Source organism: Natator depressus, chromosome 25 (assembly GCF_965152275.1).
Source record: "Natator depressus isolate rNatDep1 chromosome 25, rNatDep2.hap1, whole genome shotgun sequence".
NCBI classification, from domain to species: domain Eukaryota; kingdom Metazoa; phylum Chordata; order Testudines; family Cheloniidae; genus Natator; species Natator depressus.
The window spans coordinates 11,158,721-11,175,633 of NC_134258.1; the positions used below are offsets into that span (position 1 = coordinate 11,158,721).

Sequence of the window (16,913 nt, forward strand, 5' to 3'; positions counted from 1 at the left end):
TTATATACACTTGACATATTAAGTGTAAGAAGAAAATGGTGTAACTCTTCAAAGTACTACAAAAGCATCATTCAGTCTGGCAGATTTGGAGGAGCCAAATTCTTTCTGACATAGAACGAATGTTTGTTTTTCCAGTTGATAGTTTCCTAACCTTACCTCCCACAGAGGGCAAATAAGTGGCTTATTCTTCTAGTGTTTCTATAGATATATCATGAGGACTTACTGTGTGAGCAGAACCAGTCTCCGCATGCCATCAGATTGATACTGGAGACTTCTGATTCCATAAAACCTTGCCTGGTGTTTAAATAGAAAATTTAGCAATCATGGTGATTTTTTTAAAGATACTTGGGTTAAAAGCTGGGATTTGCAAGAGCATCTCATGGAGTGAGGCAGTCAACCTCCCTTAGATTTTGAAAATCCCAACCAAAATTCTTCTTTCTTTTTAAATAAATAAATCTTATGAATGCCATAGTAGATGGACACTTAAACAGTGAAATGTGAACCAAGATTATGCTGCTTTAGCTTGTATTTCACTGTTTGAACAATGAAAAGAGACTAATTAGGTGCACTTCTTAATAACCAGTTGCAATTTGACTCCTAGTTTCTCATACACTAGCAATGTTGCAGGGTTTAGGTACAGCAGAGGAATTTCATGGAACAACTTTGTCTTAAGTTTTACAAAAGCTTATTTTCATTTTTTTAAAAAAGAAACCTCTAAATTTAAAATGGTGTAATACTTCAGTTCCAATTGCTGTAGTGCAGGGGTTCACAAACTTTCGCAAGATGGACTGCATCTTAATAGTGACGTTCTCTTAATACAGTTTATTGGTTGGAAACAAGGAGAGACAACGTTGTGTGCCCAGTCCACTCTCTGCAGACCCCAGCAAATGCTTTGCAGATGACCAGTGACCCACAGACCACAAACTAGATCAGGTTCCCAAGTTATCTTGTGGTGTGCACCAGTGTTGCATTTGGCTTTGGAAAGTAGTTAGCAAGTCGCCCAACAGGATATTCAAGATGCAAATAGATAAAATATGTTTAGAATATAACTCCAGTTCATTTTGAGCTGCTTGTATGACCTACTTTTTTTTAACCTGCTCATAGATGCAGTGAGCAGAGTGCTTTTGTCTTTACACAGATACTGTTACTGCTTCAGTTGTCACTAGATAGCTGCCATGGTAAGAGATAGTGTTTCCAGTAATTGGAGTGTGATGATAAAGGAGTATGGTTTCATCAAGATGTTGGAAAACCGAACAACTTCCCATTTGATTGTCAGAGGCTATAGAAGTAGATAAACCAAGTTCTCAGTTACCAGGGGAAGTCTTTGTTGTGCAGTAACTTCATGTGCGGATCAAGATAAAACTATAATTGACCTACAGCTTTAAAAAATGCCCTTTTTTGATAATACCCAACTTACTTATTCTGAGTTTTCAAATCTTCTCCATAATTATTTTAGACTTCAGCGTTGAGACTGTTTTGCTGTGTAGCACTAACTTAAATTAAAATTAGGGAGATGATTAGCTTGTTCTAAAACTTCATACACCAATATGAATATAAGCCATGCTGATAGTTAATGAGTTTGAGGTTATATGCAGTTTTGCTTTTTTCTTAGTAAAAAATGTGAGCCGCTAATGCCGTTTAAGTAAGATTGGCCTTGATCAAGAGAACTAAACTAGGTGGTTGAATCAGTTGAATACTTACATCAGTCACTGCCAACTGTTTCACAGATCTGTCTGGTTTCTCTTGCGATGTTCTTTTGACTGTGGATTGCAGGGTATTGGGAGATGAAGTACCAGACTGTTCAGTATTATAATTGCATTAGAGTCAAGGGTCAGAATGGTCATAGTTGTGATACGTGAAAAGTGTGGCATTTTTAACTGTCTCTATTAAGTTTACAGTAGCAATCAGAAGTTTGTCTATGTAGTCTCACTGGTAGAAACACAATTTCTGTTAATGAAAGCAACAATAGTTTGTATCCAAACTGATTTTAAAAATCTGCTATAGAAATTTATATGTTGTCCCATATAGAAATGTAACTTTACAATGAGTTACTCAGAGGCTGCAGGTTGTGCTACCTTTGTGTTCATTGGATAGTTACTTGCTCAACAAGTAGCCCTGCTGATTTCAGTGGGACTACTCGTGGCATAAGGTACTGTGCAAAGTGATAGTATCACAGTCTGGCTCAGTGCTTTGGTAATAAATGTCTGTATTTCAGAATAGTTTAGTCTGTTCAGCATTTTTATTAGAATAAACTTATACATTATCCAAGTGTTTCGAGTCTAGTTCTCCAGGGCACTTATTTTATATGGAAATTAGGGTGCTCTTTGTTACTCTCTAGACTCTAGCTCCTAAGATACTTTTAAGTCCTTTAATTTGTAAGATGGCAGACAAATGGCCACAATACTTGGACTCAGATATGTGGAACATCCCTTAGTTTTTGTCAATTATTTGATATTGTCCTATTATAAACCTATCTGGGGAAAGACTTGTAGCATTGCATTTTCAGTTCCTGATCTGTCTTTGTAACCTGCGTCTTCTCCTTGCCACTGAAAAACATGCATCATATGTCTTGTTTAGCAGCACCTCACATTATTGTATGACATTAAGTCACACACTATGTTTTTAGATGGCGTGGTTTTAGACCTTATAAGCAAGGGTTTAACTAGCAGTAGCATTTAGAGCTTTTTGACTTGTTCTTTATAACCTAAGGCAAATATTTGGAAGGGTGGGTTAGTTTAATGTTGCTGCCAGTGTGACTGGAATATTGTTTTTTTGTTTTGTTTTTTTAAACTAAAGAGTGGATGAAAATCTTGTCTGGTATAGGTAATTCTGCCACTAGATTTTCAGTGCCTGTTATCCTAATAGTTCAGGAAGGTATGCAGTCCAGAGGTTTTTGTTCCTGATGATCTTCGCACTTTACTCTCCTCCCCCCCACCAAATTTATGTAGCTCTACACATTTGCCTGATTTAAAATTACATACAGGTGAATGAAAGGCCAAGTAGATCTACTGTCAAAGTATTTTTCCTTACACACTTCTGCTCAGTTTCTCTACCATCTTAATTTCTGAATTGTCCTCCTGTTCTCAAAGTACCTGAGCAGAATTTAGAAAAATGCTGTCAACTTACCCTTTTCCATCTTTTTCTCTTCCAGCGGGGATCTGACGAGCTTTTCTCTACTTGTGTTACTAACGGACCCTTTATCATGAGCAGCAACTCTGCTTCTGCAGGTAAAATTGCTAGCAAAAAAGTATAGCAACCCATGATGAGTGTTGAAGGTACAATTAGCAGGGCTACTTTATTCCACTTGCTCTTGGTTTAAAATCTCTGCTTTCATTCTCACTGCTTGTTCTGGTCAGGGTTTGTGTAAGACCATACAAAATATCTGACTAGCTGCTGTCCTACATCCTAAAAAGGCCTAGGAGCTTGAACAAAATTGGTATCACAGGACAACTACTAAAATGGCCCTTTAAGAGATTAGACCCCACAGTTCATACTGTAAACCTCTGCAGTTAAGCATAAATTGATCCTTAGGTTGATTTCGGACATATGTAGTCACCATGATGGGTATTATTGAAACAGTCTTACGCAGTATGGAGGTGAGTTCATAATCCTGCTCTAGATAAACTCATTAGTAATTGAGTGCAGAATGCTGCATTTCATGGTTTGCTTTATTTGCCTCAAATTCTGCAGCTTTGAGCTAACACAATCCTCCAGTTATCTTATGTTCTCCTTAACTTCTGGCCTTTCTGCCAAGCTATATCATCTAGTGTATGTTAGTATACTACCAACAATGTATGGCTAGCAATCGGATGATGCAGAATCCAGCTGAGCTAAGATGAAGTCTAGAGTTGCCATGTTTTCTGTTTGATATTGCCTATTTAAGGTGTGAGCCCCCTCAAAAAGCAACTTCACCACCAATAATACTAGTCAAAGTGAAAAGGAAAAAGCAGACTAAAAATGTCTCAAACCTGAGTAGAAATATGGGCTGTGACATACAGTAAACATAAATGGTAAAATGGCCACTTGAGAGTTAACTTGTGATTCCATTGCTACTATGTCACTTGGCTCACTTAGAAAAAATGAGTAGAACCATGTGTCTTATTTGGGTTGCCTTAGAGCATGGAATTTCTCTATAATTTGGGGAGTTGGAAACTGAATGTGGGAGGCAAAGTGCAAGACAAAGTGGTAACCTGATGCCCTGTCTCAGATCAATTGGAACTGTAACAACCAACAATGCTTGTTCATTCTTTTCAGCTAATGGAAACGACAGCAAAAAATTCAAAGGTGACAGTAGAAGTGCAGGGGTCCCTTCGCGAGTAATCCACGTCCGCAAACTCCCCAGTGACGTCACGGAGGCAGAAGTCATTTCTTTGGGATTACCTTTTGGCAAAGTCACCAACCTTCTAATGCTGAAAGGGAAAAATCAGGTACTGTCCCAACAATTGAAAGTGGGGATTTTATGGGAGATTTGATTGAAACCATTGTCATGGCATCAGCAAATAAGATGTACGTTGCTCACATAACTTTCACAACTGCCATATAGTAGTTAATAACTTCCAGATAAAATCATCTTGAACAACAGAAAATGTAAGAGCTATTCAAAAACGCCCTCTTTTCTGACTTCAGGGGCTTCAAACACTGCTTGCATGCAGTCACTTTTTTGTTATAATTGATTGTAAACTACAAAGCAGGAGAGTAGTTTACACAAGACTGATGAGCCAGCTCTTAGTCATGGTGGCCTAGTAGCCTCTTTGGTCTTCTAACTTTTGAAGTTAAGGGATGCCTAAAAATTTAACAAGTAGTCAAAGCCAAAACCCAGTTGGACAATATAGTAGGTTAGCATGAATTCATGGTGACCAGGAAATCCATTGTGGATTATAAATTGGAAAGCAAAGAAGCAAACAGTTTTACAGTTACTGCATCACATAAAATACTTTATTCTCTGATTTTTTGCAAGTATGAAAGTGTGTAGTAGCTCTTTTGATTTGATATTTCATAGTACATAAATTGTATTTATGCAGTGTATCCTAAAAGTAATGACTCACTGCAGCACATTTGCATCTTTGTTAGAAGTAGTATGAGATCATAAGAATAAGCAGATTTGAAGATTAGCAGAGAATTAGTGAGGTTCTACGTTACATGTGTTAATACATAGTTCATGTAGTTTCATGCACTCAATTATTGTTTGCAGTTTTTTAAAATGCTATTGTAAAAAACTGGGAGATTTTAGCTAGTAAATTTAAAATATTCAAGATTAAGGCCTGATTTATATCTGCAAAAGGTGAAAGTAGGCTGAAATCTGGGATAACACTTCAGTCTGTGCTAGTGTCACTGTCACTTTGGCACTGTCAGAATTGATGGTCTCTTCAGTCTGATTATTGAAATTCTTTTGCAAACTGTTTTTATAACTGATCTGTTGCCAAAAATTGCGATCTGAAGTCCTAAAAATGAGACCCAAGCAAATAAACCTGGTATTTATAACTGCACGGTGAAAACTCTCACTTGTTTTCAATATGGTTAGTCTCTTCTAAAAACAAGACTTACATGAAAACGTCTTGCAATTCTGTTGTACAAGCAAGTGGCCTTGAAAGCGTGCATGTAAACATGTTTCAGAGTAGCAGCCGTGTTAGTCTGTATTCGCAAAAAGAAAAAGAGGATTTGTGGCACCTTAGAGACTAACCAATTTATTTGAGCATAAGCTTTAGAGAGCTACAGCTCACTTCGTCGGATGCATTCAGTGAGCTACAGCTCACTTCGTCGGATGCATCCAACGAAGCGAGCTGTAGCTCACGAAAGCTTATGCTCAAATAAATTGGTTGGTCTCTAAGGTGCCACAAGTACTCCTTTTCTTTTTGCATGTAAACAGAGACTCAGAACACACTACTGCTGTACATCTTGCTGAATCTCACTTAATATCCTGTACAGAAGACCTTCCATCGTTCACATCGTGGTACCATCCAACATTCAAATTGCCACCTTAATGTAAGCGGCTCTGGTAATAACCGGAACATGTCGCGTTTGTGATCTTATGCAGGCTTTCATAGAAATGAACACTGAGGAAGCAGCAAACACCATGGTAAGTTACTACACCACAGTCACTCCAGTCCTTCGAAGCCAGCCCATCTACATTCAGTTCTCCAACCACAAGGAACTCAAAACAGACAACTCTCCAAACCAAGCAGTGAGTAGTAATTCTTTACATTGTCCTTCAATAACAATTGCCTAGCACTTCACTGAGTACCCTTAAACCTCCAATTGCCAGAAGCTGGGTCTGGATGACAAGAGAAATCATTCAAAATTGCCTTGATCTTTGAGTAGTGTCCCTATGGGTGCTCCGCCTCATGTGCACATGCGCCCCATGTGCTTTTGATTGGAGACTTTCATTAGTATTGTTTGTCCAGCCTGCACATGTGCTGTTAATATCCTCATGTCTTGCACTGAGGGTATGTCAGGCTGTGCGAGTGAACTGCCCTCAATTCCTTTTCAGCCATCTTCACCTGAGGTGGAGCTTGGCATGTTTGCCTTTGCTTTTGCAGTGCTTGTTTATCCCAGCTTAGCTAGCCTAGTTAGTTCTTAATTTGTAATCATAACTTGTAGTTTCTTGCTGGGAGGGGAGGAGTTTTTTTCTTTTCCTCTTGGGAAATCCTACCTGTGTGGGGCATGACCGGTTTACTGGGATTTAAATGTTACACCTCATGTAGAGGGAAGCTGTTCCGATCAGTGCTGGAGATCAAAGTGCATTTGCTGCCTGGGAGAGTCGCGTGTTCCTCAGAAGTGTCACTTCTGGTTGGCCCTCTAATGTAGGGTTTGGAAGAACTTGGAAAGGAGGCTGTGACTACTGATAGTGGAGTGTTCCCTTCACCCTGATTTGGAGCCAGGTCAGGAGAAAACTCCCATGTACATCACTCCCTGGGGGCCTCTGGCGCCCCTTCACCTTCGGCACAGCACTCTTCCAGAAAGGGGAGATCCGCAGAGTCCTCTTCTAAACATCCTAAGAGGAGGAGCGCTAATTCCCTCCCAAAGAACCCTCCTCAGAGATCTCATTCCCTCACCAGGTCGATGATCTCAGAGACAATGTCTTTGAGGCTCAGTACCGTGGAGGCAAAAATAACTTCCAGTGCTGGTAAGCAGGAAATCCAGTTTAAGTCCAGTCATGGTTCTCTGAAGGCCCCAGTACTATCTACTGGAGATGCACAGACCAAACACAGAGGAACAGAACTGGTGGACTTAACTCCTTTCCCCATTCCCCTATGGAGTTCTTCAGTACCTTGTAAGCCTCCAGCCACATCAGCATTCTAAACAATCGGTACTGACTAGCATGGGCAAGCATACTGATCTATTTATGCTGTAGCAACATTCAGAACTGCAAGATTTTTAGATACACAAAGGACTTATCAGGGACTGCTGAACCAGAGTCCTCATTGCTGGTGGTTAGAGTGCCTTTTGGTACTGTGAGTCACTCAGTCTTCAGAGCTCCAGACATTTCCAGTACTTTCACCCCCTTTTCAGTTGAATATCTAACAATAAAAGAAGAGGATGATTATTTCCCTTCAGCATCGATTGCTGTACAGGGTTGCCTTGTGGTACCCGTATATGGACCTCCTTTCTCAGAGGGGTAGGAGCGGAACTCAAGGACCTCACAACTCCTGGTGGGAGCAAACCTGGGTGCCACCTCTTCCTCTATTCTTCCTCTCAGTGGTGGTGATGGAATCCTTGGGCACTTTATCACAGTTTCCAGGCCCCCAGCCCTCTCCATCGGAATGAAAGGGAGACTCAAGCTTCTCTCCAGCAAGAGGAAGAAACATATGAATCCCAAGAAACTAGGGCAGATGAAGCCAATCCTTAAGCTGCCACTTTATAGTTTTGTACCATCTTCACCAGATGAATCTGTAATGCCTCCTCCATCTATGCTGGATAGCTTTTGGCAGTTCCAGGATCTTGTTAGGTGGGTGACAGAATCCTTAGATACCTCGTTGAGGAGGTCAGAGAATCCAAACACAAGCTGCTGGATATTCTGTGCTTTGCAGCGCAATCCAGAGTTGCCCTTCCCCTCAACAAGGCTCTCCTGGAACCTTCTAAAACCATTTGGCAAACCCCTGCTACAGTAATGCCCACATGTCAGAGGACTTGGAGGTCTTATTCTCCCACCCTCCACCTAACACTTGGTGGTTGATATAGTTAATGAACGGGGCAAGCAACATTGTTGTAAGTCCTCCCCATATGATGGAGACCAGAAGTGCCTGGCCCTGCTGGGTAGAGAATCCTATTCATCAGCAACCCTACAGATCCATATTGCAAATTACTGGGTACTGATGGCAAAATACAAATACATGTATAGTTTATTGAACACCTTCCTTCAAACCAAAGGGAATAATTGCAGGCTACTGTTGCTGACAGACAATTACTGGCCAGGATGTCTCTTCAAGCAGCTCTGGGTGCTGCAGATACTGTAGCCCACTTCAGCTCTGTGGCAGTGGTGATGCTCAAGGCTTCATGCTTACAGCTTCCCCAGAGAAGTCTAGAATATGGTGGTGGACTTTCCATTTGATGGACTGCAGCTGTTTGCGGAAAATACTGATGAGTTTTTGCATACCCTTACGGATTCCAGGGCCACATTACACTTGTTAGGTATCTACACTGCTACAAACAAAAGGAAGTTTAGATCACAAATGGCTCAAAGTTCTTGTGATGCAATTCTTTCCATTTCAGAGGCTGAGGGAACCTCTTGAAAGACACAGGTTAGATCTTTTTCTCTGGAACCTATCTGATGCATTTGTGCAGCAGTCTTTTTCATCAAAGCATCCATTTTGACCGGGTGGCTGAGGGTTCAAACCTCAGACTTCCATTCACTTGTCAACTTCAGTGTTTTCCCCATTTCCCCCTTTGGAGACACTCACACTCCTAGGCTTGTTGGAAATGGGAATCACCTCGGACAAATGGATGATGGACGTAATATCTGGCAGCACCACACATTTTACCTCCCGCCCGCCGCCTCATTCCCCTTTCCTGTCCTTCATGGACCCCTCTCACAAATCCCTATTAGGACAGGAAATAAACTCTCTCCTTTGTTTAGGAGCGATAGTCAGGGCCCTGCTCAGCACAGGGGGAAAGGCTTCTATTGATGGTATTTCCTTGAACCAAAGAAAAACAGAGGGTGGAGACCCATCTTAAATCTAAGGCTCAAACAAATTTGTGAAACCTAAAAAGTTCAAGATGGTGACTCGGGGAGCTATAATTCCTTCTTTAAATTCAGAGGTTTGATTTTCAGCCATTGATCTTCAAGATGCATAATTCCATATTGTGATATACCTGTCTCACAGAAGGTTCCTTCACCTTGTCGTAGGCCAGGTTCATATTCGGTATCGGTGCTCCTGCTCAATCTCTCCTTAGCTCCATTGGTGTTTCGAAAGGTTCTCTTCATGGTGGCTGCCTACCTGCATCATCAGGTGGTCATAGTATTTGTGCCTTGATGACTGGCTGTGCAAGGGGTTGGTCATACCAAGAGGTGTCATCTGCCATAGCAAAAACACTTTTCTTGTTCTTAGACTTGGGTCTGCAGTTGAATGTGGAAAAATCCACACTGACACCCCTTCAGAACATACAATTTATAGGGATATTCGTGGATTCTTTAGCAGACCGGGCCTTCCTTCCCATGGACAGGCTTGTGACATTATCCGACCTTGTCAGAATTATTCAAGGGAGTCCCCAGACTTCAGTCACGTGGTAGTTTATACCACTGAGACAGAACAGGTGAGGTTACGCCTTTTGCTGTTTCCAGGGGTGGCTTGGATCAATTTATTCGCCAAACAAACACAGCCTAGAGAAACAGGTGTCAGTTTCCCGGCTGGTGAAGCGTTCCCTAGACTGGTGGATGGTTCTTCGCAGTGTAGGGGCAGAGGTTCCTTTTCTTAAACTAGCTTTCCTAGTGGCTATTACCTTCACCCCGTAGATTCAGAAAGATTGGGGCCTTCATGGCAGACCCTCCTTTCACAATTTTCTACGTGGCTAGTGTCCTTACCTGCATCCTGGGGACCTTCCTAAAGTGTCTTGAGTTTCATTTGAATCAGATCATTTACCTGCCAGTTTTCTTTCCAAAAACTTCACAAATCCAACATGAAGACAGTGCTCCATACTCTAGCTATCAGAAGGCCATTATCTTTCTCTCTCTCTCTCTGTGTGTGTGTGTGTGTGTGTGTGTGTGTGTGTGTGTATATATATATATATATATATATATATATATATATAGGACTAAACCATTTAGTAAATCCCATAGGCTTTGTTTCTTTTGCAGACAGATCAAAAGGCACTGTTATTTCTACCCAGAGGGTAGCAAAAAGGAATTCAGGGCGTATTATATATGTGGCCAATGAGAGCTGCAGGGGCAGTGCCTGCAGAGAGGACCACTGTGCAGAGCCACATGCTGTCCTCCCCTTCCCCCAGGCCACAAGGGCACATTGGCCCCTTCTCGGAGCAGCATGGGGCAGGCAAGAAGCCTGCATTAGCCTGCCCACGGTAAGCACCACCCGGCGGGGGGCCACACCCCTGCCTGGAGCCAGCGCCCCAGCCCAGAGCCCCATAGTGCACCCCAACACCTTGCCCCAGGCTCTGCCCAGAACGTCCACCAACACCCCGGCCCCAGCCCAGTGAAAGTGAGTGAGGGTGGGGGAGAGCGACCGATGGAGAGAGGGAGGATGGAGTGAGTGGGGTTTTGGGGAAGGGGCAGGGTAGACGCTGGGTTGCCCTTAAATTCAAAGTGATCTTGGGCCTAAAAAAGGTGGGAGACCACTGTTTTAAATCATCAGGCATTGGCCACTGTCAGAGACAGGGTAGAAAGCTAGATGGACCATTAGTGTGACCCACTATGGCCATTCTTAACTATCCATTTGGTTTCATTGTTGGTCCTGATGCGCCGCTAATGCTGTGGCTCAAGGATCTGCAAGGGCTAAATTTATGAATTTTATACTGTGTATTATTTAAGCACTATTATATGGGATAGGGTTTGAAAATTATGCTGGTCTGAGGCTCAGGCTGGATAAATTTAGTCCTGGATTAATGCTAAAGCACTGCCAGTCCTTCTCTATTAACATGCTATCCCACCTTTATATCCTACTGTGGACAAGACCCTAGACTGAGGCTGACATGGCAGCCTCCAAGGCATGATAACTTGAATAAACAGGACAGGTCTCCAGTAGTCTTACATAATCACTTCTAGTCCTGGTAGATTTTGCAAGAAATTGGACCTTAGAATCACATGTTTTTGATTGCCCTCTTGCTTTTTTCTCCACTTTCTGATAATTTTAAGTGGCTAACTTAAACCGATAGAGCTAGAAATTAACAACTTTTGCAATCTAGAAAGCTTGGGGGTGCAGCTCTCAGATAGCTAATGCTGTTTGTTGTTCATTTCTGCATTCTCTGGGAGATGAACTGCTAAAATTATCAGTTGAAATGATAGGGGGTGAAGAACATGGTAGCATTTTCTGAAATGCTTCCCATTCCACATTCCGGGCCAGTTAGACAAGCAGAACTTCAGGGCCTCAATGCATAGATGAGATGATGCTAAAAGGAGAGATTTAGGTTTATTAGCAACTGGGGAACTTTGGGGAAAGGAGGTGCCTTTACAGCAAGGCTAAACCAAAACAGAACCAGATTGTTCTAATTTTATGTGCCACCAATCATAGAGGAGACTTTAAACTAAGGGCTCAGGGAAACACAGGTGTGGAGGTGCACACAGTTCAGGCAGTCATCCCTTAGGTGAGGATTTATTAAAGGGAACAGTCTGTATCCTAGTAAAGAGAAGATGATAGAAGTTGATAGAGTACAGGTAGGAACTGAAGAGAAACAGTCAAATGAGTCCTATTCAGTTATATCACATAACGACGGATACCTAAATATTGACAAATTTAAGTGCTTGTATACAAACAGAAGTCTAAATACTAAGATGGGTGAACTTGAGTACCTGATATTAAATGAGGATATTGATATAATAGACATCACAAAAACTCAGAACAATGGTAATCAACATGACCTGGTAATATCAGGGTAAAAAATATATAGGAATGACAGAGTAGGTCATGCTGGTGGGGGAGTGGAAATATAGTAAAAATCTTAAATGAATCAAATTGTACCATAGACTCTCTGGATAGAAGTTCTGTGCTTGATTTAATTTAAGAGTATAGCAATAGGAGTAGAGGACCAACCACCTGACCAGGATGGTGATAGTGATTGTGAAATGCTCAGGGGTGTTAGAGAGGCTACAAAAAGAGAAAAAACAATAATAGGGGGGTTCAGCTATCCCCATATTGACTGGGTACATGTCACATCAGGATGGGATGCAGACACGCAATTTCTAGACCACATTAACGTCTACTTCTTGGAGCAGCTAATCCTGGAACCCACAAGCGGGGAGGTAATTCTTGGTTTAGTCCTAAGTGGCACACAGGATCTGGCCCAAGATATGAATATAGCTGAACTGCTCAGTAATTCCAACCATAATGTAATTAAATTTAAACTTCCTGGTAGAGTGGAAAACATCAAAGAAGCTTTTAACTTCAAAAAAGGGGAACTACACAAAAATGAGGAAAAGTTAGTTAAATGGAAGTTAAAAGGAACAGTCACAAATGAAGTGCCTGCAAGCTGCATGGAAACTTTTTAAGCACCATAATAGAAGCTTAAACTAAATGTATTCCCTCCCCCCCCAGTAAAAAAAAAAGCAAGAGGACCAAACAAATGCCACCATGGCTAAGCAACAGAGTAAAAGAGGAGGTTAGAGAGACAGTCTTCCTTTAAAAAACTGGAAGTTAGAAAGGAACATAAACTCCGGCAAATCAAGTGTAAACCTATAATTAGGTCGGCCAAAAAAGAATTTGAAGAGCATTTAGCAAAAGACACACAAGCTAACAGGAAATTTTTTTAAGAACATCAGAAGCAGGAAGCCTGCCAAACAATCAGTGGGGCCACTGAGTGAGTGAGGTCTAAAGGAGCACTCGAGGAAGACAAGGCTCTTGAGGAGAAGCCAAATGAATTATTTGCATTGAACTTCACTGCAGAGAATGTGAGGGAGGGAGATTCCACACCCAGCCATAATTTTTAGGAGACCGGTCTGAGGAAGTGTCCTAGACAGGTGTCGGAGGTTTTGGAAAAAATTGGCAAATTAAACAGTAAAGTCACCAGGACCAGATGGTATTCACCCAAGAGTTCTGAAGGAACTCAGATATGAAATAGCAGAACTAACAACTCTGGTATGTAATGTTGCTTAAATCAGCCTCTGTACCAGATGACTAGAGGATAGCTGATGTAACATGGAATTTTTTTTTTAGAAGGCTTCAGAGGCAGTCATGGCAATTACAGGCCGGTAAGCCTATTTTCAGTACCAGGAAATTGGTTGAAACTGAAGTAAAGAATTATCATACATAGATGAACACAGTATGTTGGAAGAGTCAATACTGCTTTCTTTAAAGGATAATCATGCCTCACCAAACTATTAGTTCTTTGAGGCTATTGTCAGGCATGTGGAGAAGAGTGATCCTGTGGACATAGTGTACTTGGATTTGTCAAATTCCTCACCAAAGGTTTTTAAACAGAGTAAGCAGTCATGGGGTAAGAGGGAAGGTCCTCTCATGGATCAGTAGCTGGTTAAAAGACAGGAAACAAAGAGGAAGAATAAGTGATCTGTTTTCACAATGGAGAGAGGTAAATAGTAGGGTTCTTCAAGAATTTGTACTGGGACCAGGGCTGTTCAACATGATCTGGAAAAAGGGGTAAACTGAGGTGGCAAAGCTTACAGATACAAAATGTCTCAAGATAGTTAAATCCAAAGCTGATTATGAAGAGTTACAAAGGGATCTCACAAAACTGGATGCCTGGTAACAGAATGGCAGATGAAATTCCACATTGATAAATGCAGAGTAATGCACACTGGAAAACATAATCCCAATTATACATACTAAAGGATGGAGTCTGTTACCTGTTATCACTCAAGAAGGATCCTGGAGTCGTTGTGGATAGTTCTCAACCTATCTGCTCAGGCTGCAGCTGCAGTCAAAATAACGAACAATGTTAAGAGCGGTTAGGAAAGGGATAGATAAGGCAATAAGCATCATAATATCACTCTATAAATCCACGGTATGTCCGCACCCTGAATACTGCATGCAGTTCTAGTCGCCCATCTCAAAAAAAAAAAAGATATTAGAACTGGAAAATGCAGAGAAGCGCAACAAAAATGATTTAGGGTGAGGAACAGCTTCCATTTGAGGAGAGATTAAGAGAGTAGGACTGTTCAGCATGGAAAAGACATTATTGGTGGGGATATGAGAGAGGTCTGTAAAATCGTGACTGGGGTGGAGAAAGTGAATAAGGAAGTGCTATTTACCCCTTCATGTAATGCAAGAACCAGAGGTCACCCAATGACAGTAATAGACTGCAGGTTTAAAACAAACATAAGGAAATACTCCTTTGCACAATGTGAATCTCGTTGCCAGGGGATGTTGTGAAGGCCAAAGTGATCACTTAATTAAAAAAAGAATTAGATAAATTCCTGGAGGATAAATCCATCAATGGTTATTAGCCAAAATGGTCAGAGATGTAATCCAATTTCTAGGTGTCCCTAAATCTCTGACTGCCAGAAGCTGGGACTGGATGACAGGGAATGGATCATTTGAAATTGCCCTGTTCTGGTCATTCCCTCTGAAGCATCTGGCATGGACTACTGTCAGAAGCCAGGATATTGGGCTAGATGCACCATTGGTCTGACTCAATATGGCCGTTCTTATGTTCTTAAGTAAAGTGAACATAGATATGATTCTGAGAGCCCAGGTATCTGATAAATAGTAATGTTGGTGCATTTTCCAATTTCCAGTGTGTTCTTAGAACAGGCTCAGAACAGGAACCTCACAAAGGGAGACTGTCTCCATTTTATGAAAATATTTTTTTCAAGTTTGTTTTAACTTCACTGTCCTTAAAACATCAAGGATTTGTAAACTTGTTTAAAATTCCTAAATAGTTTTTTTAAAAAGTTGCTCATTAATCATTGTTTTGTCAGTTTCTGTGGCTTGTCAGAAGTTCAGCTCTGACTTGCCAGTTGCAGCATTACTTTACAGCAGAAGACACTTGCAAGCACCATAACTAAAGAGCCTTAATTCTAGTTTAATTCTCAGTCCTGGGGATGAGGGAGTATTTGCACATTTAGAAGGGTGAAGCCCCAGTATGTCGTGGTGTTACTTTTAGGATAGTTCTGTCTCCATGCCGTTTGTTTTCCTCACTCCTGTTCCATATGTTTCTAGCATGACCCTAATAACAGTTATAAAATGAAATGTGTAATGTTACTAGTGCTGCCTGTTTGGCATGGATCCAAGTAATGAGACTAGTAATCCAGACTCCATCTAGGGTGTGGGCGTGCTCTGCCTGAAGTTTTTTATTATGGAATAACACAGACCTTGCATCAACAAATGTTGAACAAGATCACTCAATTTAGGCTTTTGGGAGGGTGGGTGGAGGGGAAGCAATCACTAGTAACTGGATCATAGCACGTATGAACTCTAGCTGTCTTTTCCTGTAAGCAATTAATGCATGTGAACTTCCAGTTCGCATTTTCATGTTGCAATGCTCTTGTTGGCTCTGAAGTGTGCAACCACTGCCAGAAACTTTGAAATGTACTGTTACGTGAACAGGCTCTTAGTTGTAAATTTCCTTATACAGACTCCTAATCTCCAATGGTGGTGATCAGTGTTGTGTTCTGTGGTAGTTTCCAAGTGGGAAACTTGCAACAACAAAAAAAATTAACCTTGAGTACTTCTACCTGCAGTATTATTAACCTGAGAGGATGTTTGTTTCCACAGCGGGCCCAGGCAGCTCTGCAAGCAGTGAACTCTGTTCAGTCTGGAAACCTGGCACTGTCAGCCTCTGCTGCTGCAGTGGATGCAGGAATGGCAATGACTGGTCAGAGCCCTGTCTTGAGGATCATTGTGGAAAATCTCTTCTATCCTGTCACTCTGGATGTCCTGCATCAGGTGAGATCATGCTCAAATTGCCTCGTGCAGATCAATATGGAAGAAATGGCAACAGCAGTTTGCATGGAGCAGTGTTGCTTTATCCAAAACCACCTTCATGTGATCATCCCTTCAATGTTTTTCTCCTTTGTCTTAGGTTAAGTCCTTGCATCCAGGAATGTTTAGGACTGTAAATGTACATGGTGCTTTACAGTGATACATAAATGTGTTTTAGCAATGTAAAACACAGAAGCATCTCAGAGAATCCGTATAAACTATTGGCTGGCACATCAAAATTTTCACATTGACTATTCAGCTTTAAAAACAGCTGGCAATGAAGAAGTATTTGATAGATATTAAATATAGAGGCATTTCAGTTAATAACACTTCCTGTAGTATTTCCTCATTTTTAATTGCCAAGTCACATTCACAATATTGGACTGCATTGCATTCGTTTGTTAGTGTTCACTCCCCACCTGAAATCTAGTTCTGTGAAGCCTATTGCGGTGATAGGCGTTCAAGATGTGTGGCAGTGAAGCAAAACGTGACTACAGAATAGGTCGAAAATTCTGTCTAGGAAAACTTTGAAGTGTAGGCAGCAGTAAGACAGACTACACTGGGCAAAACTGTCTCAGTGAGACTACTGGTGAAGTTAGGGAGTTTGTGTCAATGAAATAGTGTCATGGCTTAAACCAGGAAACTTTAGTTGATGGGTATTATATATAATGCTAGTAAAATGTGCCACATTTAAATTCTTATAGATGCTGTCAACCATTACAAAAAAACTAGTTTAGCACAAGTGCAACAAAAGCATACATTTAAAATAGAAACTTTAATTTTTACTCTTGTGCAACTAAACCAGGCTAATTTCTTTAGTTGCAAAGGGCACCAGGGACAATAATTTTGTTATGTTCAGTGTCTTTTCAGTTT

General features: G+C 41.2%; 1 protein-coding gene across 2 annotated transcripts in view; it reads left to right on the forward strand.

The window, feature by feature from the left end:
* The window catches only part of PTBP1 (polypyrimidine tract binding protein 1), a 53,684-nt gene that overhangs the window by 20,260 nt on the left and 16,511 nt on the right, over positions 1-16,913 (forward strand). Inside the window, exons 3-6 of one of the 2 annotated variants that reach the window (XM_074939789.1) lie at positions 3,152-3,227; positions 4,255-4,427; positions 6,035-6,181; positions 15,834-16,004. In XM_074939789.1, the coding sequence (XP_074795890.1) occupies positions 3,152-3,227; positions 4,255-4,427; positions 6,035-6,181; positions 15,834-16,004 (567 nt within the window). The remainder of the gene's footprint in view (positions 1-3,151; positions 3,228-4,254; positions 4,428-6,034; positions 6,182-15,833; positions 16,005-16,913) is intronic. The other variant, XM_074939790.1, reaches the window with a different exon arrangement.